The sequence below is a fragment of the Scomber scombrus genome, chromosome 5 (assembly GCF_963691925.1).
Source record: "Scomber scombrus chromosome 5, fScoSco1.1, whole genome shotgun sequence".
In the NCBI taxonomy this organism is placed as follows: Eukaryota; Metazoa; Chordata; class Actinopteri; order Scombriformes; family Scombridae; genus Scomber; species Scomber scombrus.
The window spans coordinates 24,352,555-24,370,334 of record NC_084974.1 but is presented as its reverse complement, the minus strand read 5'-3'; the positions used below and the strand labels follow the sequence as shown (position 1 = coordinate 24,370,334).

Sequence of the window (17,780 nt, the reverse complement as noted above, 5' to 3'; positions counted from 1 at the left end):
AGTATAAAAGCAGAGTGAGTACATGTACTCAGTAGGGCTGGGTATTGTCATCAGTACCAATTCAAGTACCCTTAAAGTGATACCGAAACTGAATGAGTACTTCAATCGATACCCATTACACATGTTGTTTTATCCAGTTTAAAAGAGTGTTTAGGTGGCATCTTGGCTGATATTCAGCAGTTTAGCTCTCTGATGGCACTTGGATAAAAACTAGGAATCACAGATCAGGAATCTGAAAGTGTGAGTTTTTAAGGACCTATATCACTTAACAGAAGGAAGGTGGTGGCACTAAAAAGTCAAAAGATCATCAAAGTCAGTAGGATTTATCCTCTGGGCACCATGATTGTCACTAAAATTTCACAGCAATCCATCTAATATTTGTTGAGATCAAGGCTGCAATCCCCAGGTGCCTCTGGGCGCTGAAGCTCATGAACCCCAAAAAACATCAAGAGATTGGATCAAGCCTTGTTTTATTTCTATAGAACTAAATTATTAATGCACGATAGAAGGTTTGCATGTGTGTGTTCTATTTTACCATTAACATTAATATCTGATTCTCATTTTATCAGAAAAAGATCACCTACACTTTCTTTCACTTACAATTTGTTTTGTGCAACATCATACAATATTTTGTTTTTATTGCACGTCAACAACTTAGGAAAGCAAAAAGAGAAGGGAAAAGAATGAAATAATAATATGAAATCTGAAACACTGCATTTTGAACTATAAAGAGCACATCATTAGCACAAAGACTGATTAAGAGCATTATCTACATTAGAGTCTGACGGTGATGCACACAGAAGCTGTAGTTTGTCTTTCACTTATCAGGAAACCAGGATCCTATGAGGAATGAGAGTGGGGGTTACTGTAGGTCAAAAGTCGACAGCAGGATGCTTCCACGTTGATGAATGAGTCAGGAGACAGTTTTCCTCTGATGCAGGAACGTGTAGCACTGAGGTCATTTTTCTGATCAAAGGGCCAGTTTTTCTCTCTCTTCTCATCATTCTAATCTCTCTCTTTAATCTCTATGCCCCAAATACAAGCTGTAAACATGAACAAATGGCTTGTTAAATCTATTTTCCCCCTCTTTTTTGTTTTTCTCAACTTTTTCTTGTTTCTCCCCACCACCCTCATCTATCTTTCCTCTCTTTCTCTCTCTCCCTGTCTTCCTTCAGTCTTTTACCCCCAAGGCTCTGCAGTTTTTTTCAGTCACAGCAAACTAAATGGAAACACATGCAAGGTCATTTACTCACAGATTCCCAGAATTCCTCGCTATGAGGTCACTCGGTGTCTCAGCTGCATGTCGGTCATGACTTTCACTGCTCGGGAATGGGAATGCAAACCCCCACACTCACTACAAACGACCAAAGGGCCGGACGTTAAGATCTGTGGGTCAAGACTAATGAGACCGAAGCATTTTTTAAGGTTTTTTTCAAGTTAGATTGTGATTTCATGTTTATGTTAAACAGAAGATGATTTTAGGGTTTATCTTGAAGGACTTGGAGCACTTGGCACCAAACCAGATAAAAGAAACATATCATGACACAAGGGATAACAAGACAGCTGTCAAAAAATGGGTTGTAACAAATAGAGGGGAATGGACAATCATCATAACCTCTGAAACAGAAGCACAGAGCTTCAGACTACGTGTTCACCATCATAATCTTTTTTAAATATGATCTTTTTTAAAGTTACTAACTAGTTACAAACATTTTCATGTCAGTAAATTGTTCAAAACCTTGAGAACTGCTTAAAACATCTTTAATCCTGCTCGGCCCAGCAAAGGGTCCATCATAGCAGCTGTTTTGTGTAAAACGGGGGTGTTAAAGGGTACCAATCTGGCCCACTGGATAACTTTCAAAGTATGATACCAGGTTTCAGGACCAGAATACAGTTACTCTGAAAAAACAATGATTATATTTTGTGATCGTATTTTTTTAAAAAGCATTCATATATTGAACATCAATCAGCAGCTTTTGTGCAAAATAATCTGATAAAGACTACACCCTTTTTTCTTAAGACATATCATATAGATAGTCTCCATTCAGATGCAATAATCTTCTTTTAAATTATTGTTTTAAAGAAATTTCGGTTAAACTGTCTCTACAAAAATGTAAAAAGTACTCCTATTTTTGTATATTCTGGGTCAAATTAGAAGAGCACATCAAATTTAAGGCTAAAAAAAAGTGAATTACTGAACAGTTGAAAAAACGATGATGATGACCACATAGTTTGAATCTCTGTGCAGAAAAGTTAATCCTGCTCAACCCAACAACAGTTTCATCTGAAACATTGTTCAAACTTCCTTTTATTTGTAGTCAAAATCTTAGTTTTCTCATTAATTTTGAACCACGGCAAGATGTATAAAAGGATGCACAAAAGATCTAGTTGTCATCATAAAGCCTTACATATTTTGTTTACTTATTATATAGCTTCAGGTAAGTGCTGGGTGAGGCAGATACAAAATATCTACGCTTGTGATATCGTCATCTCCTGTGAAAAATGCTTGCACAATGAGTAAAATCTCTGAACTGCCTGAGGGGGAATTTTAAGGGGTTAATCACGTTTTAAAACAGGCTCAGGAGCAGCGAAGTAGACTTCCTGGGAAGTAGATTGTTGGTGATTCAGCAGCAGAACTTTTTTTTGCTTAATGTTGAGTCTTGTGAAATCCTCGAGAACCGCATGGATCATGGAAAAGGATTATTTCCACCTGGCTGAGTCAGCCTGTTGCATAATATCTCACAATGACAGGGGACAGACTGGCTCTGGTTTTGATTTGTGTGTGCCAGCATCAGTTTACGGGGACCAACATGGTGCTGTGTTACAAAAGATAATCTCCCTGCCTCTTGTACTTCTGTTCCTTCTACTTCCCCTCTTTCTCTCTCAACGTCCTGAACTCAGGAACTGAAAGAAAATGTCTGTTACTTTATGTGACTGTGATTTCTGTTTTGTTTTTTTCTGCACCTTTCTTTTTTTTTTCTTCCTTTGTTTTTACTTACACAGACCTCACTGTCTTGCTGGGGGTGAAACTCTGTCAGAATATGCACACACACACACAGAGAAGCACCAGCCTCTCTTGGAGTCTCAGCATGGGGCGACACCTGGGGGGTGGGCTGGAGCCTCGCCATGGGGCCTAGTGGTGTGTGTGTGTGTGTGTGTGTGTGTGTGTGTGTGTGTGTGTGTGTGTGTGTGTGTGTGTGTGTGTGTGTGTGTGTGTGTGTGTGCGCTAAAAGAGAGAGTGAGAGAGAGATGATAATGATCTCATGGATCCTCATGTGGACCCTGCCCATACTGCACTGATTACATCTTGATTTACTTAGGTGATGTCATATCTTTGTGTGCTTGTGTGTGTGTGTGTGTGTGTGTGTGTGTGTGTGTGTGTGTGCGTGATAGAGTGTTCCTATGTGTGTTTGTGTGTGTGTGTGTGTGTGTGTGTGTGATAGTGTTCATATGTGTGTGTGTTTGTGTTAGTGTGTGTGTGTGTGATAGAGGTGTTCCTCTGTATGTGTTTGTGTGTGTGTGTGTGTGTGTGTGTGTGTGATAGAGGTGTTCCTCTGTGTGTGTGTTTGTGTGTGATAGTGTTCCTATGTGTGTGTGTTTGTGTGTGTGTTTGTGCATGTGCGTCTACACGTTGTTTGACTCTGTGTGATGTAACCACATCATCCAGACCCTCCGCTTATCTAGTTTACACATTCCAGTTGGCTTCAAACACTTACAAAGAGCGAGAGCAATACAGAGAGCCAAGAGAGAGATAAAGAGTGTGTGTATAATAGTGTCCTCCCCTAATGTTTGCCCTGTTATAATAAATTCCTCTGGCAGCTTTGAGGTTTTAACTTTCACCCCCAAAAGCATTAAAAAAAAAACAACATCTCAGATTGTTTGGAGGCCGTCGTTCTGCTTGTGTGCACTTTTATAGCGTGATGCTGCTTCAGCAGTAAAAGATGCTTGTGTTCCTTTGCAGACGAGCACACGAGTGGATGCACAAAGAGGGAATGGGTTTAATTTGCCTTGCAGGCATCCCGCAGGAGCTGTAAACAAGATGTGTCTGCAGAGTGACCTACGAATAGCAAACGTCTGCATTCTCCATTTGCTAAATCCTCATTAACTCGTTGTAATTATGCTCAGCGCCAAACCCTGTTGAGGACAACCAGTATGTGCCTCCAAACTTTATGCACCAGCAGGCCTCTGAGCTTTGAGCCAGCAGTTAAAAAAAAAAAAAATTGAAGGCCCATTTAAACGTCTGATTACTCGCAGAGAAGGAGAAAACAAGGCAGTTGTTGTAGCCTGACCCAGATATTTGCGTGACATTAGCGAAGCATCATCAGACTTTAAATTTTAACTTTCTAGAAGCTCTGTAACATGACGTCAGCCTCTGATCACCTCATACTAAACTGATGAGGAAGGTAAAAGATATCTAACAGGTAGTCTGTAATTCTCGCTTAATGGTGGGACAAGTGGTGTCACGTTTTGTTTCTTCGTGTCCGCTGAGCCAGAAATATTCCACTCACTGTTCTTTCCTAACAGCAGAATGACACGTAAGCAGATAAATAAAGCCTCATTAATTTAAAACTTTTAACATTTAACCTCATAAAAACACATAAACTCATGCACTTAACTTGTACAGCTGTTAAAAGCATTAAAATAAGCTGCAGGCCAATATTTCTAATGCAACCTGACATTTATTTAACCACAACTCACAACGTTCAACCATCATGTGAGTGCACCACACATGTTTGTCAGTGTGATTGAAGCCTGATGAGAGATCTGTGCATGCTTCTGCTTCTTGCTTTTTTTTTGGGACTGCACTGGTTTGGCTGTTGGATTTGTGGTTTCATGCCCTGCTGCTAATCAAATTAAAGAACAGAGCCTTCATCACCTCCACCTCCTTGGTCACAGCAGGAGATTAACGCTGACGGAGCGCTCTGTCTTATTGGCTGAATGAAAAGCAGGACAGGTGGTCAGAAAACTGTGACTTACTAGTTGCACTTACAGCTGACTTGCAGGTGTCATAGCAACATCTGGACCCCCCCCCCCCCCCCTAAATAAAGTATCTGGTTGTGTTTTGTAAGACAGATGAGCTCTGTAGTGAATAAATCATTATTTGAGAGTCATATGACCCATTTCAGCTTGAGGTTAAACTCTGGGAAGCCCGGCCTTGACAAGGCTACATCCTGACTTTATTTCTCACCCGTTGACCATTGACCTCCATTGGCTTCACACCAATTTGATCAAAGCAACTGCCTTAAAGCACTCCATCACAGGCAGCTTTACTTTATTTTTGATGGCGAATTTGATCAATAGTGTTGTCTTTTCTCTACTAATCCTCTTTATAAGACAGCTCTGGTATTATGATCTTATTTTAGGACCTGTTTAGTAGGTTATTATCCCACTTGGCTGCTGTGTCAAATCCACCCAGGTACAAGCGGAAGCGGTGTGATTCCTTCCTTCAGAATAAAACCAAGCACATGTAGTTTGTATTTGGAAAGATAATGCGTGTTTTTCCCCATCATTTAAGAGGCATATGACATTAGATACTACTACTACTACTACTACTACTACTACTACTACTACTACTACTCCTGCTACCATTACTACTGCTACTACTACTACTACTACTACTACTACTACAACTCCTGCTACCATTACTACTACTACTACTACTACTACTAATAATAATAATAATAATAATAATAATAACAAAAATAATACATTTGATTTGTACTGCAAAGTGATTTTAAAGGCACTCAAAGCTACATTGAAGTTACTGACAAGAACAGAGCAGCAGGAAAAACACAGTGTTAAAAGTAGAAAACGTACACAGTAAAAGAGTAAAAGACCAAAAATGGACAGTTTAGTTTTTATTTTCTATTTTTAGTTTGATATATAGTTGGTTACTTCTCTCTCCCTCTTTTATTTTTATTTGTTTTGTTTTTTTGTTTTTTTTTAGCTCTCTCCTGTAAAAGAAACTCCAAACTTTAAACTTATAAAATGTAACCACAGCTCACTGATGAACATGTTTTTAATTTGAACTTCCTAACCGGATGTGGTCTAATCTCAGTATAGCGGGCTTGACGCAGCTCCTTGTGTTACTGACCGGCTGATCTGCTTCACTTTCTCCCCTCCAGAGCGCTACAGGCACTCATAACCGGACTGTTAAGAGGTTTACCTGGACTCGGAGCTGAACTGTGCCTGTGGGTGGATTGTACAACTGAACTGAACAACAGACATTATTTTGATTAATAGATTTTTATCAAACTTGACGGAGTGACGCTTCATTTTAAAGGTGAGTCCTGATGTCTAAAAAATCAGTTTATCGTGAGATTCTTTTTATGTTTTTTTTTTTCTCAGGGGGGTAAATATTGTCAGTGGTCGGTGGTGGGTGACCGCTGCCTACCTGTTGAATAGACCTATTGTTTCTCTATTATGTGAATAACAATAAGAGGAAAAACTGACCAGTGTAACATTTTTATTTGTCAACATAATAGACTCTGCTCCAGCGTGTGACACTCCCTTTGGTTGCAAGTGCGCAACGTGCGTATAGTTTGTCTCAACTGGAGATGTAGTAGAGAGGATGAAAAAAATCTTCACCTTTTAATAGCATATTTATATATCAAAAAACTTGTTTTGATTATAAACTGAGGTTTTATCACATATTATCGACTATTAGGTAATAACCAATCCTATTAGGTAACATGAGCGCGGTGTTTTCAGGCGTTTCTGGCAACACAAGGAACTTCTGCTCGGAGTCTAAAAGGCTATTATTGTTTCACCATTCAGTCACCATTGTCACAGCTTAGGCTATAGTGGTCAAATCTCACCAGATCTAGGTTATCTTATTTCTAAGCAGATTACAGTCAATTTTTGGTGCGTCCAGTCCAGAGTTGTTGCTCCTGTTCAACAATTACCAAAAAAGGGGAGAGAGCTAATCAGCGATGGGGGTTGGAGAGGTATATTATGTTAAAACACATCCACTGACACTGACACAGGCTGGTAATCACTGCTACCTGTATACAGTGCTCCAGTACAGCAATCGACTCCCTCACTCTTGCCAAGAGGAGTTCACAGCACTCGGCAGGGAGCCAGTGTCCCCTCTGCTGTCAATGCTCAATGCGTTCTAGTTGCACACTTGGACCATTTTAAGATAAAGTAGAAGGTCGTAACGCAGCATGATAAAAACACGATTTGTTAGTCTATGAAATAAGATTAAAAAAAGTTGTTTTGCAAAGGTTAATTCTGCAGTGTGCGTTTAGTCCCAGCCAATCAGCAGCACACATGTAGGCGTCTATATTAGCCTGATTGAAAATAGCTGTGCTGGATCTGTGACCGTCTGTGTGGATTAGACTAGAGAGAGAGAGATTTGTTCCACTGGTACCAATCAGTCAACCGGCGGCAGAGTCTTCAGGAGGACAGAGATGATCTCAGAGGCTGCAGTTGCATAACACATGGAGAGAGAGAGAGAGACAGAGTGGAGGGGGGTGTTGGTTTGGCTTTATTCTCCCTATCTTTTATCTTTAATCTCTGTGCTTCAGCAGTGTTAGAATTGGGTGTTGATTAGATTTGTTTTTGATTAGTGGTTTATATACTCTTTGTGGAAGAGAGAAAGAGAGAAGGGGAAAGAAAAGGGAAGGGGGCGGGGTGCTATTCAAACTCAATCTAATGTTGCTTCAACACCCTGTGAGAGATTCATCACATTTACACATGTAGAAAACACTTCACTGGTGTTTTGAATCTATTCATACTTTTACTGAGCGTCAGGTCTGACCTCCTTTGAGTTAGTCATCATTAACTCACTACAGCTGACACAGACTCGTCATAGGGGAAACCTCATTTGGGGTAAAAACAACCATATAAACTCGATGACAGAAGAAAATCAGCTTTACTTTTTATGGTAAAAAAACAAATGGATTAAGCAGACAACCAAAGGGCTTTTTTGTCAACAATCGCCTGCTGTGCGCAATTACGCATGACGCAAGAGTCTGCGGAGGATAACCACGATAAAAGGAGTGGTGCCGTCTTGCCGTTCAAACAATTTCCGCGTGTTTGTGTGTTTGTCCTCGAAGATGACAGAGCTCAGGGGTGGTTCACTGCTCCTCTGTCCTGTTTTAGAGGAGACAGGCGGCAAATGGGGCCTGAGAGCAGAAACAGATGTCAGATCAGCCTCCGCTGCGGCTGATTGCATCATCAGCAGTGTCCCAAATTCCAGCTTCCAGGAAAGGTGATGCATGGAGGAAAGAAACACTAGAGTCTGAGCTTCTTCCTTCCTTGTTGATTATAATTACTTTTCATGCATTGTGGGTTCACTATTTAATATCTTAAACGTTGTATTACTTTTTTTTTTTTTTTTTTTAATTGAAAACACTTCTTGTTGAACAGCTGGTGTCACTAAAGTAACATTTTTGGATGTCCAGATTTGGTTTTGATTCTTTTTTTTAATCAAATATGGGTACATGGGTTATCTGAAAGTATCCGAGAAATGCTTTTACAAGTATTACAACTTGATGATTGTTGTAAAAATCAGATTGTGTAGTGTTGTGATCTAGTTTCTGCACAACAAATCATTCATGAATAGTCATCAGTCACAGATAATAATCAAGATTAATCCTTAATGAAGCTTTCAGAGAGCTGAGAGTTTATTATTCAGTTTCTACACTTTTCGTTCATGGAGAAAAAACATGAACTATATTAAATGGGAAGAATGCAACATTTTTTTTGTTGAATTTTTGGATAAATACAGGTCAAAAACTCTGCTGCACTTAAATGTTTTAAGGAGAAGTCATCAAAGTTCAGGTATTTTGAGTTCAAGTATTTAGACTGTATTTACTGCTTTCAAATGTAAAAATGGGTCAAATTTGACCCTGAACAGCAACTAAGGGTTAATATTAATAACTATACTTCAGTCTGACAACCTCTGAGTTTTTTATTGATTGAATATCCTCACTAATTAAATGAAAAAACAGCCCACTCACTCACAATGAGATGAAAAGAGGGTTTTAAGCTGAGTAGAACAAATGAATTTGTCTAATGACCTATGGTGCATTCATGAAGTGAAATATCTCTCTAATATCTCTGAGCTTTCTGTCACCTTTGAGATAAAGTCAGGATGTACAAAATACGTTTAAATGTGATTAGTGCGGTTGTGTAGCCATAAAAGCAGCGCTGCGGGATGCTCGAAGTTGTAATTAGACGTCCTAGTCAATAGTTAAGTAGCAAGAACGTGGAGATGAAAGTATGCAGTCAGTTATCCTGCAGATTTCAACAGAGTTTCAACAGACGCTGATTTATGACTGAATCTTCCTTATTTGGACACACTGCTCCTTTAAAGGCACAGCTGAAGGTCAGGTCGTCCCCTTCTGAGTCACATACAAATCATTCATCAGTGGGGAAAACACACACACACACACACACAAAGATACTGTCATGTCATAATTTCAACGTCTCCGCCCCCTCCGAACCGGTTCTGTCTTCAGGTCCTGCAAATGTGCATTGTTGTGGTCGAACTGATGTCACATTTTCACAGTCTGGTTGTTTTTGTGGGCTTTAATGAATCCAACAGTGCATGTCCTCCTTTCATTAGACTTGATGGTTTGTTAGCACAGTTGGTTTTTTTTTACTCATTTGTCTCCCTTCTTCTTTTGCTCGGGACTACATTATTGTAGTAAAGAAAGTAAAGTCTCGTTCATTACGACTCTTGGTGAGGTTATTTCGACTGTTTAAAGCTATTCTCTCTGATAAATCTGTCGCTCAGATGTTCTTACAGTCAGACAGAGAGAGGAGCTGTGCTGTTGATAGATGCTTTTGGATAATTGTGTTTGAGAAAGAGAGAACAGAAATGAGTGAACAACTGATCCTCTTCAAATACTCTTGTTTTTTATTGTCAAACTGGATGTTCAGAAGTGAATTATTGCAAGGAGATATCATTTAGTTTGGATGATCCGTCACATCTGCATCTTTTTAATAGATCTCAACCGTACCCCCACCAAAACCCAACCAGTCTGTAACATTTTATACTTTTTACTTAGATTTAACCACATTTTTTAAAGGTATTTGTACTTCACTCCAATCATACTTGTACTCCACAACATTTCAAATGGACATATTGTACTTTTTACTTCCATATACAGTCCCAGTAAAAAGTTTTGGACACACTTTTCCATTTAAGTGAATAGGAAAACATTTGGTGCTGTTTATCTTTCAGTCTTCTTGGTACTTCATAGTTTAAGAGATTATGTCTAGCCCCAGATATCAGTATAGAAAATATAATGCACTGTTACAGATTAAAATATCCATCAGCATCTATAAAATGAGCTTCATATTGACCAGTTTAAAAAAGTATGCATTAATAATCATTTTAAAGGGTTAAAGGTTCTGCACAGTCTCATTTTTGACACTTAAAGAACATTTTACTGCCAATACCTTCACCTAAGTGTAATTATTAAGTATTTTACATTGTATTATTAGTATATTTACTTAAAAAAAAGGATGTAAGCGCCAAAGTTTGTAGTCACAGGAACCATTATCGAGTCATCTATTCCTTTTTTCTAAGTCATTTATTATGTTTACCAGAAATCCTTTCAGCAGCCATGAGAAAGGAGGTGTCAACATTTTGTAAGCAGTTCTGGGTTTCATGTTGCTTCATTCATGTTTTTCCCCTCACGAGTAAAAAAAATGAACCAATAAAATCTACCTTAATCCAGGGATTGAAAGTATGTTACCGGTAGCTGTTGTGGGAAGAAGGGGGTGGATTCTTCTTGATAAGCGATACAGAAACTGTCTGAGTTGCACGTTGCTGACATCATGTAGGATTAGAGGAACAACGGCAGCGGGACACTCAGACTATTCATCCATCTTCATTATGTATCTGATCCCAAGTGTGTGTGTCAGCACTGAGCTGATTACGAAAGACGCAGAGACATTCAGTAAACTTCTTCTCGTGTCCAACTGAATGAAGAAGGCTCCATTTCACTTTTAAGTACCAAAAGTGGCTGAAATGTAAAGTTTATAGTCATTAGTTCTGTGTTTATCTTATCTTTTGCACTCAGTTTACAGTGAAAGAAGAGCCCAACATTGATTATAAACACAGTTAAGAGTGGTAATAGCAGCATTAGACTTCCCTTTCATCATTTTTAATTCAAAATAATTAAATATCTCTAAAGATCTACTGCTGCTATGAAAAACAAGATTATTCAAGTCATGAGTGTTTCGGTTATGAAATGTTTTTATCAATGCAAGTTAGACGAATACAAAACTAGTCCCATGTGTCTAATGAACCTTTAGCAATGTGACCAATCAGGCTCATCTTAGCTTATTATTTCTTGTTTCCTGAAGTAAATTATTTGTCCTTTTAATAATATTAAAAGAAGGTAGAAACCAAACGGCGACATATTCTTGTTGAGCTATTACATGCTGCGACATGAAGAAAACAAAAAAGACTAAAGCAATTCAATTAAATATTGCTTCAGAGGAACTCAGGGGGACACTTTGTTCTGTTGGTTTCCAAAATAACTGCGAAATCAAGTGTTGATATCATCTCCAGTTGATGAGAGTTTGTCCCAAAACACAATCACAGAGGATTTAGGTTTCTTTTTCAGCTGAGGTGGAGTAGAACAATGTTTACAAAGCGAGATGGCGAAAAGTTTTGCTTACATTTTTATACAGCTTTGATCATTTTCAAATGAAAGACAAAACAATTCATTATCAGTAATATTCTTTAAAAGTAGGACACACCATTCATCAGCCACAGCCACCAGCCAAAAAACACAATCTACTGATAATTGAGTGGCTGGTAAAATTTGAGCATTCATTAGTCATTTGACAGTGTTAGGGAGTAACTAGTTACATGTAACAGCATTAAGTAATTTAATTACAAAATAAATGTAACTGTATTCTGTTACAGTTACTGAGAAAAATGTGTAATTAAATGAGTTACTGATGAAAATGTTGATGATTACAAAGGACGTTACATCTGAAGTCAGACCTTTAAGATTTTACTCAGGAAGGTTTTTCCTCATTTTTAAATATTTAAAATATTACTGAATAAATATGTTGCTGTTTTTAATTCTTTGAAATCAATATTCTTTTATATATTTTGTAAATAAATCATGACGTGGGCATAATAAGAGCACACATGGGCTTAAATGGTGTCACAGTACCAATTAAGCCCATGCTAGACTTTTGACTTTTTTCATCAAGTATCTATTTTATATTCCAAAATCTACATGAACTAATGAATACATTTTCAAATGAGAGATAAACTTGCTTTATAAGAAATGATCTTTGACTATGGGTCTATTTGACTATTGGGTCTATTTGACCAATGCACAATGTAAATGTAGTTTTTATTTAATACTCCACCTGACACGTCTATCTCACCTCATGCTCAGCGACCTAGATGTGAACCCTGTGTGAACTTTCCATAGACTGTATGGAACTTTCACACCAGCGTTCCAGATACCATTGCGATCATGACATGATGGAAACAAGGATGTTTTGTTGCTGTCAGCTGAAAATTCAGTTTAAATTAAGTTTACATTCAGTAATGAAGTACACAGAAACACAAACAAGAAACAGCTAAGACACAGGTCAAAAGCCTCCAACTGGACACACCTACAGACAAAAAAAAACAAGTTGCCAGAGTAGCAAAAAATTGTTCATGTATGCTTGGATATGTTGTATTTTTAGCATCCACAGTGCCCATGACGGAGACATCCATACAGGCTAAAACTGACCGTACAGTTACAGTCTGAGGTAGTTAAAATAAACTAAATCACATTAATCACATTAATCAACACTAATTAATTAGCAGTACTTAGCTGCAGCTGAGGTCATATACTTTCTAATATAATCAATAAAGGAACCCCAGATATTAATAAATTGACTGTATGAGTCAGATGAGATGGGATTGCATAAACCCCCCAATAAACAGGAACTCATATCATTGAGCCACTGAAAAAAGGGAAGGAGGTGGATTTCCATCCTCTTAAAATAACTGTTTTTGCTGTTACAGTATATGTGAACATGTTACTGTAAATTAAGCAAAAATGTTTCCTTCCAGCACTGGTAACATGCATTTTGGAGATTTGAAATACAAGATTCAACAAAAGACAATAACGATGCCGTAGCATGAAGTGTAAATTTACTCTTATAGCTGTTCTGCTTCATGCAAAGTTGCAGAAAAATATCAGTCTAAAAGATCAGTCTCAAAGTGAGGCTGTGTAATTCTTGAAATCATAACTTCAATCATAAAGGAAACATGCTCCTAAAATGCTCCAGGATACATTTTTTTTTTTTACTAGTTAAAAATGATCAGTTTTGCTGTTTTAGGATGTTTATTATCATTCACACATGATAATCCACATATTTCCACAGTGCATCTCCTCAGATAACATCATTACGCAGTGATTTTTAATGCTCTCTGTTCAGCTCTTATGATATTTTTCAAACAATGGTGAGCACACATCAATGATTAAAACACTTTCCGTTAGATTTCATGAAGCATTCAGACAGACTGCGAGTCACAATATCTCCAAATTATATAAGATGTAAATAAAATATCTGTTATGTAGTACACCAGGGTTGGGAAGGTTACTTTTGAATTGTAATAAGTTACAGATTACTAGTTATCCTATTTAAAATGTAATAAGTAGTGTAACTATTTCAATCAAAGTAATGTAACTTATTACATTTGATTACTTTTTGATTACTTTTCTAATTTTCTAACCAATGTTTTCAGCTATTAGGGTAAATGTAACTCCCCAACACTGTAGTACACACACAAAGTTTTAAAGACACAACTTTACCTCAAGCTACTCCTCTCTGTCCTAAAGTCAGCCTTTCCTTCTGATTTTGTGTCAAAACATTTCCGAATAATATCAGTTAGACTTCCTCAACACAGATCAGTATACTTCTTTATGTTAAACACCAAAGGAGCGTTTAGGATGCTGATGGGGTCACAAGATCACAAAGTCCTCAGACGTGACCTGACCGCCAGAGTTCTTTTCAGTAAAGAATCTCTTAGATCCTTCGCTGATAACAGGCCGCCACACGAGTGAGGACGGAGCAGAGCTGCAAGGGCGAAAAAAGCTTTTTAAAAAAAACAAAAAAGAAACAACTCAACAATTTCCATGCTGTAATTTGTGTTTCCACTTAACTGAGCTGAGGGGTCCTTTAGAATGCGTGACCAATTTTCTGGGGCTGTTTCATTGACTGACTCACTGTAAGGAACAACCTCAACGCCCACATGGCCTCAAGTCACACACACACACACACACACACACACACACACACACACACACACACACACACACACACACACACACACACACACACACACACACACACACACATACATACACACACATTTTCACATAATTTGGGGCAGGCAGACCCCTCTCTTAGCAAACACTCAGGATTCTTGGAGTGTTTTCCATCATAAGTCCTCTGGTTCACTGAAAAGAAGGTTGTAAATCTCCCTCCCGCCTTCATTCCTCTCTCTCCCCCAACTTCCATTTATCTCCCCCCCTCACCCCCTTGCTTTTCCTCCCTTTTCTCTTCATCTCTTTTAGCTACTTTCTAACTTTTTTTCCCCCTCTTGTTGTTTCTCTTCACAGATCTTCAAGCATTTCGATGTCACATTCCTGAAGTTTCTGAAGAACCCAAGACGACCAAACCCCCGGCAGCAGACAGCGAGAGCCCGTCAGAGATTATACTCTTCATCCTCTTTGTGTGTGTGTGTGTGGAGGGATAAAGAGCAGAGTGTGTGTGTGTGTGAGAAAAGGTCCCAGTGTTTGCTTGGATATGGCATTTCTTCTTATGAGAGAGAGAAAGACTGAGCTGATCTGAGGTCAAGGCCTTCCTCCTCTCTCCCTGGAGTCACATGTCAGCGTGAGGCACAACCCCCAGGGTTGCTAACGCTACACTGACCGACCTAAATACTTGAATACTCACTAGGAGAAGCAGCACAGACTGGAGTGTTCAGCTGGGAGTGGAAAGAGCAAAAAAAAAAACGCTTCTTATCAAGTGAGTTTGCTGTGTGAGCTGTTTACACTTCAGTTTCATTTTCCTGCTGGTTTAAGTCACCCTGAGAAACTGACTGCCACCCAAATCTACAGAGGAGCCTTTTTTAGCCAGTGAGTGGATTTAAGGAGAGGTCGACTTTTTAAGAGGCAAAATGCCAGCAAAGACGCCCATTTACTTAAAAACTACAACACCCAAGAAGGGGAAGAAGCTGAAGCTCCGCGACGTCCTCTCAGGTGACATGATCAGCCCGCCGCTGGGTGATGTACGTCACAGCGCCCATGTGGGGCCTGAAGGGGAGGGTGACATGTTTGGAGATGTGGGTTTCCTCCAGGGCAAGATGGACATGCTGCCGTCCCTGAGCCGGGTGCAGAACGGGCACTCACGCTCGCACAGCGTGGAGAGACGCCTGGATGACGGCATCCCCGAGAAGCAGGACTCACACAGCTACGCCTACAATGGTTACCACTATCAGAGTTCCTCCACAGGTCTGCTCAAGACCACCATCTCCATGCCTGTGTTCATCTCCCACGAACAGGCTCCACCCAAACCGCCACGCCTCCACCTGGACGACCCCTCGCCTTCCCAGCATAACAATTTCCACCACCATCAGCAGCCAACAGAGACCAGCTACGGCCAGACGCAGAGCAACGGCTACAGTCACACAGACAGCACCCACATCCAGCAGCACCCCACCCTGTCGCTCTGTGGGAACAGAGTGGTGGGCCGTTTGGCATCAGAGCCCTGCCGTGACATCTCCATCTCCCCGGGCATCCACAGGCTTGTCCCCTCTTCTAGCTCCTTCTCAGAGGCCTCTTCTGAAGACTCCATGTCAGAGACCTGCGTGCCCCTTGATGCTCACCGGGGCCTCAGCCTCGACTCCGATGCCGGCCTGAGCAACGAGGATCTGAGGAGCGAGCGCAGTGAGTCGCCCTGCGCTCCCTTCCATCTTTCCGGTCTCACAGCCTCATCCAATGTGTCACGCTCAGAGTCGATGGCGGGATTGGACCTGGATCTGGGGCCCTCGATCCTGGAGGATGTCCTGAGCATCATGGACCGCTACAAGAGTGTGGACGACCGCTGTGAGCTGTGAAGAAGGGAGAGATTAATGAAATGTACATATATATTTTTTATACATGGTTTAAAAAAATCCTTTAAAAAAAAAAGAAAAACTCTGTGAACAGACTCAAAGACGATGAAGGTTGAAGGATTTAGAAAATGCCTTTTTTCTTGAGGACTTGCCAGCTGAGTTTTAAAGGTGAATAAAAAACTGAAGACAAGGTGAGATGCATGTGGACATTATTGTGCTGGGATGTTGCTGCCCTGCAATGACAGCAGCCAAGGCAACAGGCTGGTCCTTAGGAGCCTTTATCAAAGCTGAACCTCATAAACAATTAAAAACTGTAAGAGCAGAACCCGCAGTCACGTTATTATCACTACCCCACATCGTATTTGTCTTTCTTAATCCGAACTTGTGTAGAGGATCTTCTTCTGCCCACTTTTTTCTGCTTGTTAATGGTTAACAAACTGCTAACTGAGTCAGATATAAATGTCTGTTAGACTAACATGGAGGGGAGGAATGGGAGAAAACGCCAGCTGTGAACAAATTTCCGGAGCAGCAGGGACTCTTCTTATCCATCTGCTAATATTTCTCACACTTTTACATTGATGACGCTAGATTGTGAAACACTTCTTTTTTTCTTTTTTCTTTTTTTTTTTTTTAAAAATGTGAATTTCTGCAGTAGAGCTCAGTCTATGCACACACTAAGCTGGACTGCAAACATAAATATCATATTCTATAGGCCATATTCTGTCCTAATTCACTTCTGCAGCCTAAAAATATCAGTTTCAGACCTAAAAAGTTTCAGAACAGAAATATAATATCCTCATTCTTTAACTGTAATGTTTCATAATGTGCAGATCAGTTCATTTACTCGCTTGCTTAACACATGGAAGCTGAAATGGTCTGTACTCCCCATCTAGTGTTGCTTTAGAGAACAGCAGCTGGGAACAGCATTCTTCTGATCAGAGGGAAACAGATGATTCTTCTACTTCTTCTTCAACTAATAAAACAGTTTTAGTGTAAGAAAAAAAGGGCTGCTTCGTAGATAGTTTTCAGATATTGGTCTTTGGGTTTTTTTGTTCTCTTTAAAAAAAAAAGAAGACACTCATCTTCCATGTTGTGGCTCACTGTTGGCCTCCCCTAACGTTCACTGTCTGCATAATCACAGCAGCCTATTATTCAAAAGTCATTTATGCATATCTCTGTTAATGTATGAATAAAATGTTGCCATTGAAAAAAAATGGAATCTGTGGATTTGAGGTCATTTCTTTACAAACACATAAACATATAAGCAGCGTATTGAGATGTTTAAAAAAATGTTCAAAATCAGCATTTTACCAGTCGAAGACACAGCTTTTGTCCCCAGTTGCACAAGCTGTCCCCAATCAACTGGTCTTAAGTCTGGTGTGTGTCCCTGAAAGTAGGCTAAGTCATACACAGTATGTTGAGTCAGTAACTGTGATTAAACACAATATTAATACAAAGAATACGACATATTTACACTGCAAGCTGCTTATTGGAATGTAGTATATAAAACTGCAGGGCTTAATGTCGTTTGATAACCAAGTGTACATTAATACAGACTATTGGACCCAATATGTAGTTGTGGAAGAGCGAGAGGATCATAGACACAGTGCTGCCTGTAGTATTTCTGTGATCAAAATTATGATCATTTAGTGGCGTCTGTGCTGCTGGAAATACACTC

General features: G+C 39.5%; 1 protein-coding gene across 1 annotated transcript; it reads left to right on the top strand.

The window, feature by feature from the left end:
• The first annotated feature begins 6,138 nt into the window (after positions 1–6,138).
• On the top strand, positions 6,139–17,298 carry zgc:154093 (uncharacterized protein LOC777623 homolog). Its single transcript, XM_062418682.1, has 2 exons — positions 6,139–6,283; positions 14,607–17,298. The coding sequence occupies exon 2, from the start codon at positions 15,167–15,169 to the stop codon at positions 16,103–16,105; it is 939 nt and encodes a 312-aa protein (XP_062274666.1). The 5' UTR covers positions 6,139–6,283; positions 14,607–15,166; the 3' UTR covers positions 16,106–17,298.
• Positions 17,299–17,780: the final 482 nt, after the last annotated feature.